General features: G+C 39.4%; 2 protein-coding genes across 8 annotated transcripts in view; one reads left to right on the forward strand and one right to left on the reverse strand.

The window, feature by feature from the left end:
• Window positions 1-9,283, reverse strand: part of LOC128684806 (lysophospholipase D GDPD1-like) — a 106,782-nt gene extending 97,499 nt beyond the window's left edge. The window contains exons 1-2 of one of the 4 annotated variants that reach the window (XM_053771083.2): window positions 8,891-9,283; window positions 5,616-5,658 (exon numbers count right to left, since the gene is read on the reverse strand). In XM_053771083.2, the coding sequence (XP_053627058.2) occupies window positions 5,616-5,658; window positions 8,891-9,026 (179 nt within the window). In that variant the 5' untranslated portion in view covers window positions 9,027-9,283. Of the gene's footprint in view, window positions 1-5,615; window positions 5,659-8,454; window positions 8,871-8,890 lie in introns of those variants that run through there. The other 3 variants (XM_070101215.1, XM_070101207.1, XM_070101226.1) reach the window with 3 other exon arrangements.
• Window positions 1-13,939, forward strand: part of LOC128684805 (maternal embryonic leucine zipper kinase) — a 151,652-nt gene that overhangs the window by 102,389 nt on the left and 35,324 nt on the right. For 3 of the 4 annotated variants that reach the window (XM_070101193.1, XM_070101185.1, XM_070101180.1), the window contains one exon: window positions 13,477-13,718. In XM_070101193.1, coding sequence (XP_069957294.1) covers window positions 13,566-13,718 — 153 coding nt within the window. In that variant the 5' untranslated portion in view covers window positions 13,477-13,565. Of the gene's footprint in view, window positions 1-9,302; window positions 9,449-13,476; window positions 13,719-13,939 lie in introns of those variants that run through there. The other variant, XM_070101175.1, reaches the window with a different exon arrangement.

Raw genomic sequence — 13,939 nt, forward strand, 5'->3', positions numbered from 1 at the left:
ACTGGCGATTGTGGAGTGCTATGTTGAGGAGGATGCGGAAGAAAACGCAAGACAACACCTTATGATGGCTAGGTTATCATATGTGATAGTGTGAAGGATCCCAAGAAAACCAGCAAAGATCTACGGGGAAATTTGGCTTCAGCTGGCATAAATGTTGATTCTTCAACTGTTCGACAAAGGCTCCTTGAAGTTGGTAGCACTATTAGAAAACTGGTAAAGAAACAATTATTGATTGCTGCTGTGGGGAAAAAAAAAGAAAAGGCTGTGGTGGGCACTTGATCATAGGGAATGGATGACAGATGAATGAAGAAAAGTTATACTTTCAGATGTGGAGCATTTTGAAGTACAGTGGACCCCCGGATTAAGACATCATTGGATTAAGTAATAATTGGATTAAGTAATGTTTTTGCATCAAAATACTGGCTCGGTTAATGACACTGAATTCAGTTAGTCATTCGTCCCAAACATGTCCGCATGCCCAGACACTCCATGTACAGCCAGTTGCCATTGTTTACCAGCCAGTGAGGATGATTCCACGCATACATGCGATATATTTTGTATTATCCCATTGTTTTTAGTGCTTGTAACTACTAAATAAGCCGCCATGGGCCCAAAGAAAGCTTCTAGTGCCAGCCCTTTGGTAAAGAGGGTGAGAAACACTATAGAATTCAAGAAAAAGTTTGTAGAAAGATACGAAAGTGGTGGTGGTAGAAGGTGGTTGTATGGGCCAACAGGTCTGCTGTAGTGTTCCTGCATTTTTATGTACACCAGCCAGGGTACTTCCCCCACATACCAGCCAGGGTACTTCCCCCACACACCAGCCAGGGTACTTCCCCCACACACCAGCCAGGGTACTTCCCCACACACCAGCCAAGGTACTTCCCCACACACCAGCCAGGGTACTTCCCCACACACCAGCCAGGGTACCTCCCTACACACATGAATGGATTTGAGTGGGGCTTGTGCATGAGTGAATAGAATTATCAAAGCTTATTGCTTGGTAAGCATTGAAAATTGGGTTGGGCAAATATGGATTCTGTTAGTGGGATGGTTTGTGAAGGACTTGCCTAGTATGGGCCAACAGGCCTGCTGCAGTGTTCCTGCTTTCTTATGTGCAAACATTTATGGATGAACATCACCCTAACAATGCTGTTGCAGGCTGTGCTGGCAACATCTACAATGACAATGTTGTGTCCCATTTTAGGGAAATCTTAGAGATGCCAGAAACAGAGCTCTCTGGAAAGATATTTAGTTGTACAGGTGTGCAGTGACTCTCAAGCTGGTCCTAGTGGCATTAAAAAACAAAGAAGGGAAGTACCCCATGATAAGGACTTGGTATCTGAAGTCTTTATGGAAGGGGATTCCCCTTCCAAATAACAGTACACCTCCATCCTCTTCCCTCCTCCCCTCTCATCACTCATCAATAAGTCATCAATAAAGGTAAGTGTCATTTTAGTAATGTTTTACTCGGCATGTCTCATTGTTTTCTGTGTAGGGAAATGTATATTTCACGTAAAAAATTTTTGTTAAATACTTTTGGGTGTCTGGAACGGATTAATTGGATTTCCATTATTTCTTATGGGGGAAAATTAATTCGGATTAAGTCAAATTTGGTATAAGACTCTCTGGAACGGATTAATTACGCTATCCGAGGGTTCACTGTACGTGGGTACAGATCATTAGTAGTGAGACAGATCAAAGGTGAACCACTTTGGAATGGACACATTCAGCAAGCACCAAAAAACTCACCTAAGATGATGTTTTGGGGTAGTTTTACTGCTAAAGGTCCTGCATGGATTGTTCCTACTGAGAAAATGATGAACAGTGACAAATAAGAGGGCAATCCTGGCAACTCATTTGCTTCCCACTGTGGATAGAGACTTAATTCATAAAGAATGCATTTTCCAGCAGGATCTTGCTCCATGCCACACTTCCAGAAAAATGCTGACATTCTCTGAAGAGAGTGGGTTAAGCGTTTTAAATTGGCCTGAAAATTCTATTGAGGTCAACCCAAATGACTATGGGCAATAACATAAGAACATAAGAGAAAAGGAACACTGCAACAGGCCTACTGGCCCATGCTTAAGCCAATGCCTTAACCTAGTTAGGTCAGGTCCTGTTCACTTAAGGAAGGAGCACAGCATCTGACCTAGTATTGGCCATACTTGTCTTACTCATGGATATCTCATGGAGAGGCACCCTGCTCCTCTCTGTGAGAATTGCCAAGCTCCATTATCAGTCAGCCACATTCTGTTGGACTGCCCACTTTATCAACGAGCACGCAGGATTTACCTCCGTCGTCGTCTTCGCTCCACTGCTCTCTCTTTACCTTCCCTTCTCGCTGATGGACCCACCTTTCATCCGGACTCTCTCATTGACTTTTTGACAACAACTGACTTGCTTCACAAATTCTGATACCTTCAGCCCTTTCTACTTCAATCTCTTGCTACCCTCTACCCCCGTACTATCCCCTGCCCCGCTGTTTTCTGTAACCTACTGATCATCCCTCCTCCCTTCTGCCATCCAATACCCTCGCTTCCTTCCCTACCCTGCAGCGCTGTATAGTCCTTGTGGCTTAGCGCTTCTTTTTGATTATAATAATAATAATAATGACCTAGTAGCACAAGCTAGTCAGATCAAACTCACACCCACTCATGTAGTTTTAAAACTAGGTTAGATAAGTACATAAAGTCTTAGCCTCTGTAACGGTACTCGGGAGTTTGTTCCACTCATCCACAACTCTTATTACCAAACCAGTGCTTTCCTATATCCTTCCTGAATCTGAATTTTTCTAGCTTAAAGCCATTGCTGCAAGTCCTGTCTAGGCTAGATATTTTTAGCACACTATTTACGTCCCCTTTATTCATTCCTGTTTTCCATTTATACACCTCAATGTTTTTTTGTTAGCACACTGGCCAATTCCCACCAAGGCAGGGTGGCCTGAAAAAGAAAAACTTTCACCATCATTCACTCCATCACTGTCTTGCCAGAAGGGTGCTTTACACTACAGTTTTTAAACTGCAACATTAACACCCCTCCTTCAGAGTGCAGGCACTGTACTTCCCATCTCCAGTACTCAAGTCCAGCCTGCCAGTTTCCCTGAATCCCTTCATAAATGTTACTTTGCTCACACTCCAACAGCACGTAAAGTATTAAAAACCATTTGTCTCCGTTCACTCCTATCAAACACGCTCACGCATGCCCGCTGGAAGTCCAAGCCCCTCGCACACAACCTCCTTTACTCCAACCTTTCCTAGGCTGACCCCTACCCCGCCTTCCTTCCACTACAGACTGATACACTCTTTTAGTCATTCTGTTTCACTCCATTCTCTCTACATGTCTGAACCACCTCAACAACCCTTCCTCAGCCCTCTGGACAACAGTTTTGGCAATCCCGCACCTCCTCCTAACTTCCAAACTACGAATTCTCTGCATTATATTCACACCACACATTGCCCTCAGACATGACATCTCCACTGCCTCCAGCCTTCTCCTCGCTGCAACATTCATCACCCATGCTTCACAGCCATATAAGAGCGTTGGTAAAACTATAGTCTCATACATTCCCCTCTTAGCCTCCAAGGACAAAGTTCTTTGTCTCCACAGACTCCTAAGTGCACTGCTCACCCTTTTCCCCTCATCAATTCTATGATTCACCTCATCTTTCATAGACCCATCCGCTGACACGTCCACTCCCAAATATCTGAATACATTCACCTCCTCCATACTCTCTCCCTCCAATCTGATATCCAATCTTTCATCACCTAATCTTTTTATCCTCATAGCCTTACTCTTTCCTGTATTCACTTTTAATTTTCTTCTTTTACATACTCTACCAAATTCATCTACCAACCTCTGCAACTTCTCTTCAGAATCTCCCAAGAGCATAGTGTCATCAGCAAAGAGCAACTGTGACAACTCCCACTTTATGTGTGATTCTTTATCTTTTAACTCCACGCCTCTTGCCAAGACCCTCGCATTTACTTCTCTTACAACCCCACCTATAAATATATTAAACAACCACGGTGACATCACACATCCTTGCCTAAGGCCTACTTTTACTGGGAAATAATCTCCCTCTTTCTATATACTGTTCACTTATATGTTTCACTGTAAACACCTGGTCCACACACCCCCTACCTTTCTTAAAGCCTCCTTGTTCATCTGCTATCCTATTCTCTGTCTTACTCTTAATTCTTTCAATAATAACTCTACCATACACTTTACCAGGTATACTCAACAGACTTATCCCCCTATAATTTTTGCACTCTCTTTTGTCCCCTTTGCCTTTATACAAAGGAACTATGCATGCTCTCTGCCAATCCCTAGGTACCTTACCCTCTTCTATACATTTATTAAATAATAGCACCAACCACTCCAAAACTATATCCCCACCTGCTTTTAACATTTCTATCTTTATCCCATCAATCCCAGCAGCCTTACCCCCTTTCATTTTACCTACTGCCTCACGAACTTCCCCCACACTCACAACTGGCTCCTCCTCACTCCTACAAGATGTTATTCCTCCTCAATCATATTCCCCCTAATTCTATGCCTTTCTAGAGAGTGCAGATTCAGGGCCCTCAGTCTATCCTCATAGGGAAGATTTCTGATACATGGGATCAACTTTGTCATCCTCCTTTATATGTTTTCCAGTGTATTTACACCCATTCTGTAATACGGTGACCAGAACTGAGCAGCAAAATTTAAATAAGGCCTGACCAAAGATATATAGAGTTGAACAACCTGAGGACTTCTATTACTTATACTTCTTGATATGAAGCCAAGGATTCTGTTAGCTTTATTGTGAACACTTATGCACTTTTGTCTTGGTTTCTGATTACTGCTAACCAGAAGTCCTAAATCCTTTTCGCAATCAGTAAAATTAAGATCTACATGGTTCCTGTTCAACAGTGGTCGATTCTATGTCAAAGTGTGTAGTAATGCTTATAAAAGCAAAGGGCAGTCATATCTCTTATTAAATCAGTTATCTGTCATACTGCTGTGCATTTTTCAAATAATCATTAATTTTCCAAACAAATGTCTTATTTCATTATTGTCCCAATTAATATGCACACTACTGTACCGTAATATTTGCCACACTAGTAGCAGTAACTAAGATAAGATGCTATGACTGACACACTATTTTATAATGCTGCATGTCTTATGTGTAAAGTGTAAATTCCATGTAGAAGCAACTGATGAATGAAATATTATTTAGTGAATAAAATTAGAATAAATACTAAAAGTAAATCCTAAAAAAATTGCTTTAAACTGTTTATCATATGTATTGTATTTCAGAAGGTTTTAAGGTTTTTCCTTCTTTTTATCATACAGTATAGCTACTGAGTACTGTTAATTTATCAACCAGTTTTGATGAAAATTTTCCCTGATTTTAGTGAACTATTAATTTTTTTTTATTCTGATCACAGCATTAGTTTTGCAGTAGTACAATGATAAACATTTCTTTATTTTCAAATTTATGAAGCATATAATTATCAGGTCTCTGTGTTCATCCCTACACAAGTACATACAACAAACTGGTAATATAGGGAGTTGTATTCCCACTAGGCCATGTCCAAAGGTATTTATCCTGCTATACTTGTTTTACTTACTGCCTGAATGCTGATATTGTATTTTCATAATTTTCTCCAGCACCTGAAATCAAAGAACTAGGTCATAATAAATAATACAGCATATTAATCTTAAAACGATACCTAAAACATCAGAAAGTTAAAGCTCTCTTATTATAGTATATACAGTAGGACCCCCTCATATCCATGAGGGATATGTTCCAAGGACCTGCCATGGATACTAAAACCCTGTATACAAGTCCTTTATACATCTATTATGGAGAATTAACACTTTACTGATGGGAAGAACTTCATGGCTTCTCTTAAGCTTTGAAGAACTGCCAGCTTCTCTTTGTGCTTTGGGGCCATTATTATGCAAAATTAAGATGTAGTTTTGCACCACAGTAAACTGTGGATAACAAGCTGTGGATACCGAATCAGTGGATACGGGGGTTCTACTGTATAATCCAACAAATTGGGAGTTTGAGTTTCGTTTAAAAGCATACTTTAAAATGGTGCAATTATTATATATGATGACATTTGTTGAAAATAAGAAATTTATTAGTACAATGTCATTAATATTAAATATTAGACTATTATTATTATATACACAAGGTGCAAATCCCAGATGGGTTAGTTAAATCTTTGAAAGCATTGTTTTGATTCAAGATCAGATACTGGATAAGCAATTTCCTTGAAAATATAGTGACAGTAAAAGGCTTGCTAACTAATAACCCATATTTAATGTATGTATAATTATCCATATTTAGCCAATAATTTGTTAAAAAAAAAAAAAAAAAAGCTCCACATTCACCATAAGTACAGTGGAAACTTGGTATGCGACCAACTCCCTACTTGAATAAAGCTCAGCACTCGACCAAACAAATATAACCTGCCAGAACACTGCTGTAAACCATTTCGTGTTTCTTCACATTTTTTGGTGTTTTTTCGTATTTGTATAAATAAGTCACCGTGGGGACTACGAAGATTAGTAATAACAGCCAACCAAACAGAAAAATGGTTGGGAAGAACTTGTTCGATACTCAAATGGAGCGGCACTGGAACAGCCTTCTGGAATGAATTAAGGTCGCATACCGAGGTTCCACTGTACTGTAATCTACAGAATTTTGAGGTCATAGCAACACCAGTCTCATGCAATTCCAAATTAGAGGAATAATGAATAAATTTTGGATATTTGTTTCTCCGTTTATTTTGGGCAAATGCTTTTTGTTTTATATACTGTGGTATGACTTTGGTGCAAATGTGGTATGCTTACTATACATTTTTAAAGAAGAATAAGCTGAGAATAATAATAATAATAATTATTATTTCAGCATGATAGTATTTGTATATACAAAGGTGAATGACATTTGGGTATACATGCAGAAAGCCCCTAAATATGCAGAGCATTTTGGGCAAACTTAAGACTAACTTAAGATTAATAAGGCAATAACAAAGTAATTTTATACGTGTAGTCACTTGGGTGAGTGTAAGTATAAATTTAGGAGCTACAGTGAATACAAGAGAACTTAATATCCTATTAGTTCATGCTATATGGCTTTTATTAAGTTTAATTGATAAGGAATTACAGGTTTGATTATTAACATAAAGGAGACACAATCAATTATTTAATGTTTGGGAGGATTACAGCTACTGAAAGTAAGATTATATTGTTTCATGACATTGAGAATATGGCAATGTAGTTTTCACATTCAGATGATGCTGGGATGTCAGGGAGATAAGGTGTTTTTTAATGGTAGTTTTGAAAATGCTGACTGAGACAACGGTTACGGAGACTTCTGGCAAAGAGTTCCAGATTTTGGGCTCTTTTATGTGCAATGAATTTTTGAAGACTATTATTATTGTAATCATGGGGTGCGCTAAATGCGTAGGATTAGACAGTGCATGTGGGGGGGGGGGAATGGAAGGTATTCAAGACTCAATTCAGGGAACCAGAGCACAGATCCAATTCCCTAGATCAAGAGCCCCTCACCAGCATCAAGGAACCTCCCTTGAGGGGTGAATTTTTGAAGAGAATAGCTGGACATGGGTAATGTCATAGAAATTTTTGTGCCTAGTATGTATATGGGTTATGTTGCAACTGTGAAGAAAGTGCTTCAGGTCAGGATTATCAGATTAGAAGATTTTCAAATTCTGGTGATGTTAACTGTATAGTTAAAATTTTCAGTTTTACTTTTTCCTCATTGTTTTTGACCAAATAACCATTTAGTGCACATGTTATACATAAACTTTTTCAGTAAAAAAAAAAAAAATATTTTTTTTTTTTCATATTACTGGGGCTTTTTGGAATGTTATAGCTAGGGTAAAAACATACACTGTACATTTTACCTCAGTCTCTCCTCAAGATGAAAGTTAAGACACATGTGCAACATCTGGATATCTTTATTGTAGACGTTTCGCCATTCAGTGGCTTTATCAATACAGATTCTAGGACATAATTGGAAGACAGTAGAACTATATACAAAAGATGCTAAAGCCACTGGATGGCGAAACGTCTACAATAAAGATATCCAGATGTTGCACATGTGTCTTAACTTTCATATTGTCGGTATTTTATACCTTTCTTGCACAACCTCTCCTCAAGATGGGGAACCATCTCTGGTGAGAGCATAGCTTTAATTTTCAGTATTAAAAGTTAGATACAGAATATTATTGTCCTGATCCATATTTGTCTATAATATGGGTGCTCATGGAAAAATGGGATATATTTAATGTAAAATTTACTGCTTGTACCATATACCCAAATAAAGCTAAGGCTCACCTTCAGGACTGGTATTGTAACCACAAATATTTTAGCACCCCTATCTTTTACTTTCGTTGGGCAAGTTATGTATTTTAATTTATAAGAAAGAAATAATACCTTGATAATACGTAACTGGACTGAGGATAACGACACGTGTGCAAATACTTAAGACATTGTTATTAGGAAACACTTCGATCATGGGAGTTTGTTCACTCTTAGGAGGACTGAAACGTATGCTAATAAAACGTGTGAAGTGCTGGCGTACGTGTCCTTGCCCTCCACTTGTGGGTATCACATAGTGTACTTGGTTTTACCAAACACAGGTGTAGTTGACAACACATCCCTCCCTAAGCTGTCTTAAGCGTTTTATACCCTTATAATAAGTATTGTAACAGCATACACTTAAAATATTGGAACAATGTAGCATGTAGTCGCCATAACGTCTATCTGTTATTTGTGTGCTGTAAAATAAGTGATAATTATGTATAATTAAGGATTGTAGGGGAGGCGGGGGGTGGGTGAGAGTACTGCATTGCGGACCCGGCTGACTCACCTCCCCGGTGACTTATATGACGACACACGAACTTCACATCCTTCTTCTTGTGTAACAACATGGGGAACTTAAAGAGTATAAACGAGGACACCACATAGCACCCCACAATAGCCGCAATTATCATTTCTATAACCATTGGCGCGATAACTTTTTGAAAGAGGACGTGTGGGGGGCACCTCTTTGTTTACACCTGGACGGCCGCTGCCCTGAGCATCAGCTGACCCACTTCTCTTACCCACATATCCCGCCCACACCTAGATCAATAACCCCCACATCGTGTCCCACGCCATTCCCACATTATACGGAGGTCACGGGTGCAGGTAGGAGTAACAGCGTTCACCACTGCTGAAGTAGTGCGTTAAATAAGAGTATCGTCTGCTAGGGTGGATGCGCATCTCGCGTTTTCTCTGTGACGTCACAAACACTCATCGCTGATTGGTTAAGAGGGGTGACGTCACGCATCCTCATCGCTAACTGGTGGAGAGGCGTGACGTCACTCAGACTCGTAGCTGATTGGCGGAAAGGGAGCAGCACCTACAGTTGAAAACATCTGCTGCAGTGAGCTATTATTTTTACTTATTATTGCCCGTTTTATTCTTATTTTCACCCAGAGATCAGTGTGAATTCTCGCTCAAGTTATAAAGTTTTACGGAACATAAACAGTGTAGTATTTTGAACTACCGGGAAGCTGCACTTTTATTAAAACTGTCGAGGTAGTGCTGACTCGCCAGGAAAACTAAAATATGCTCGCAGTGTCTAGTTAAGATTATTTAAATTTTGTATCATGGATATATCAGACAAATGAGGATTCTGACAAGGATAACAACCTAATATAAAAATAGATTTATCTGTATCGTGTTCCATGTGATATGCGTATTTCATCCCGTATATTGGGAGTAAATCCCAGTACTTGACTGGTGTTATCCCAGGTTAATTTACATATAAATTAATAAAAAACAATTATAAAAAGCAAGACTTGTGTAATGAATCTAAATAAATGCTTGCTTAAAGATACAAAATAAAGTAAATTTTTTTTTTTCGGCAATCAGCACAAAACATGAAGGAGCACTATAGTAGGCCTACTGGCCCATGCTAGGCTAGGCCAGGTAGTATCACTGAGGCAAGAACCCAAAACTCTTGCCTCAGTGATGCTACCTGAGAAATTATTCACTCATCTACAACTGCTACCAAATCAGTACCTCCCAATATTCATTATAAATCAAAATGTCTCCAACTTTAATTCACTGCTGCGAGTCCTGTTCCCCTCAAGGAAGGTTCCTTGATGTTGGTGAGGGGCTCTTGATTTAGGGAATTGGATCTGTGCTCCAGTTCCCCGAATTAAGCCTGAATGCCTTCCACATCCCCCCCCCAGGCGCTGTATAATCCTCTGGGTTTAGCGCTTCCCCCTTGATTATAATAATAATAATGCGAGTCCTGTTTTGGTTAGATATTTTCAGCATGTTATATCATTATTTATGTTTATCTTTTTTACACTTTAATCATGTCTCCCATAATTCTATGCTTTTCTGACGAGTGCAAATTCAGTGCCTTTGTAGGAAAAATATCCCATTCTGTAATATGGAGACCGGAAATAAGCAGCTTTTTCTCAGGACTAAAATCATTTAGACCTTGATATGATGCCAAATATATTAGTTTTATTGCAAACAATACATCATTATCTTGGCTTTAATTAAATTTCTGCTAACAGAATTAAATCTTTTGCTTTCATATTGTTTAGATTGTTTAGCTTGTAAATATCTACATTGTTTATCTTATAACTGCCATAGTTATTTTCTTTTCCTAGCATAGAACTTTACACTTGGCTGCATTGAAGCACATACTCTGCCCCTGTTACTTCTACAGCCACATCAACCTATCCAGGTCATCCTTAGCTAGGCAGCACCCTCAAAAATTATTTAATGGTTTATTTTAATGTCATTTGCAAACTTGTCTATTTATTCCCTCATATATGTAATTTATGGAGATTGTGAGCAAGGGTCTCAATACCAGTACCAGTGGCACACCTCTTGTAATGGGGTCTCTATTCTGACTTCTCCTCATTGATGCAAATTCTGTTGCCTTACACAGATAACCCGCACATAAAAGAGAGAAGCTTACGACGACGTTTCGGTCCGACTTGGACCATTGACAAAGTCACACTAACAGAGGTGGAGCAGGACGGCTATATATAGGCAGGAAGAGGTGGTGGTAGTAGTAGTAGTAGTACAAGAGTTGTATATGATACCGACAAGATGAAATTAAGACACATGCACAACACCCGGGCATCCCCATCATAGACGTTTCGCCATCCAGCCAGCCACTGGATGGCGAAACGTCCACAACAAAGACAACCAGATGCCGCACATATGTCTTAATTTCATCAGTAGTTGTAGTAGTAGTAGAATCCTCATTTTTTCTTTTTCTTTTTCTGTTTCTTCTTCCTCTTCCCCTTTCCTCTTTCCTTTGCTCCTCTGGGTTGTCTTTCTCTCTCATGTCTCGTGTTTCTGTTCCTTCTTCATTTATTTCACGACTTCCCTTTCACGCACCTCTGTGCGCTTGCTCTCCCTCTGTGGGCATCTAGCTCTCTTGCAGTGCTCCCCTTCCTTTGTATTTGACTGGCTCATCCTTTTCCCACTCCTACCACTACCACTACTACTACCTCTTCTTCTTCTACTACTACTACAACTACTGATGAAATTAAGACATATGTGCGGCGTCTGGTTGTCTTTGTTGCGGACGTTTCGCCATCCAGTGGCTGGCTGGATGGCGAAACGTCTATGATGGGGATGCCCGGGTGTTGTGCATGTGTCTTAATTTCATCTTGTCGGTATCATATACAACTCTTGTACTACTACTACTACTACTACTACTACTACCACCACCACCTCTTCCTGCCTATATATAGCCGTCCTGCTCCACCTCTGTTAGTGTGACTTTGTCAATGGTCCAAGTCGGACCGAAACGTCATCGTAAGCTTCTCTCTTTTATGTGCGGGTTATTTGTGTATCGTTCCAGTCACGGTATTGTGCCTTTTTTTGTTATTGTTATTCTGTTGCCTATTGGTCAGCTGTGCCTTGACGCAGGAAGTAATTTCTCCTCTACCATGTGCCACTAGTTAATTTCAGTCTCCTGTAAGGAACTGTGTTAAAAGCCTAACAAGTCCACCTGCACAATATTGTATATGTCCTCAAATACCTTAGCAGAAAAAAAGCTAAGTAAATTTGTGGGTAAGAATGACTAATTGTAAAACAATGCTGAGATTCATTGATTCAATCATATCTTTCAAGGTGATTCTGAATTTCATCATTGGTTAATGATTTCATCAACTTTCTACAATTGAGGTTATACTTCAGATTATAAACCAAACTCCTGCTTTGTAAATGAGTAGCACATTTGCCATTTTTCCACTTATCAAATACGATACCCATTGAAGAGACTAGCTGATGGTTTGCTAAGTTCCTCCTCACATTTTCTTTAGAACCCTTGAAAACAGCTCGCCAGAACCTGGTGATTTGTTTATCTTCAATCTATCTAGTTATCAGACAATGCCACCTCATCACTTGCTTTTCCCACTATGTGTACTGTACCTCTGCTTGCACTGCTTTCTCTATATACAGCCTTTCCTCACTTAACGATGTACTTGTTTACTGATGACTCAGACTTAGGATGGGCTCTCTGACCAGTATGCATACCTAAATAATGAATATTAGAGCTGATTTCCTCTTATTTTGTTATAAATTTGTAGTGGAGGGAAGGCGGGGTAGAGGTCGGCCTAGGAAAGGTTGGAGGGAGGGGGTAGAGGAGGTTTTGTGTGCGAGGGGCTTGGACTTCCAGCAAGCACATGTGAGCATGTTAGATAGGAGTGAAAGGAGACAAATGGTTTTTAGGAGTTGACGTGCTGTTGGAGTGTGAGCAAGGTAATATTTATGAAGGGATTCGGGGAAACTGGCAGGCCGGACCTGAGTCCTGGAGATGGGAAGTGCAGTGTCTGCACTCTGATGGAGGGGTGTTAATGTTGCAGTTTTATGAGTGTAGTGTAAGAGCACCTTTGGCAAGACAATGATGGAGTGAATGATGGTGAATGTTTTTCTTTTTTGGGCCACCCTAGCTTAGCGGGAAATGGCCGATGTGTTAATAATAAAAAAAATACTGTATAAGCATTTAAAAATATACTAAAAATGTTACAAATGGTGCAAAGGTGACACAAAACAATATCAAAGATGGTTGACACAAACCCACTACCATCATAGTATGCTCCTTGCTTAGCGATGAATTCGTTTACTGACGTGGTCTTAGGAATGGAACTCCGTTGTTAGGTGAGGAGAGGCTGAACTTAAAAAACTTGGTCTCCAAGTGAAAATTTTTCTGAAAGGTTTGGAATTTGGTCAGTTTTTTAATGGGCCTCAACTTATTTATTTGTTAGAGTATACCCAAAGTATTATCATATTTTATTAAAGATGTTATGCTGAAATTTTGGATGATGAAATCCCTAGTGATTCAGAACAGCAATTTCAAGTTCAAAGAAAATAATTTTAATACACTGCATGTACATATTTCACTAGATTAATATGGTGTTGTTTTTGCAGGCTCGGTTTTTAGCGAGTATTGAAGATCAGGGGTCCTTCTCCATTACTATTATAGAAGGTTGTGGGGCTGAGACAACATTGTCCTCATAATGCCTCAACAAGCTTGCTCCAACATCCTGGATGGGCTATACGAACTTCATGAAACTATTGGATCAGGCGGATTTGCAAAAGTGAAATTAGCAACACACATTTTAACAGGAGAGAAAGTGGCTCTTAAAATAATGGATAAACGACAACTTGGGGTACGTTATAGTTTACCATAAAAATATTAATGCAAAGTAACTACTTTTTTGTGTGTATATTACATGAATTTTCTCAGAAATCTTGTGGTGAACTTAAGCGGGTGCTTATTTTACCCATAGTGTATAGGGAAGAGCAAGTTATAACCTTGTTGCTAATAACCAAGAGTTTGTATATTGTATATACTGTCATTTCATTGTATGCCAGAAGAGTTAAGGGTAGT

Source organism: Cherax quadricarinatus, chromosome 5 (genome assembly GCF_038502225.1).
Source record: "Cherax quadricarinatus isolate ZL_2023a chromosome 5, ASM3850222v1, whole genome shotgun sequence".
In the NCBI taxonomy this organism is placed as follows: Eukaryota; Metazoa; Arthropoda; class Malacostraca; order Decapoda; family Parastacidae; genus Cherax; species Cherax quadricarinatus.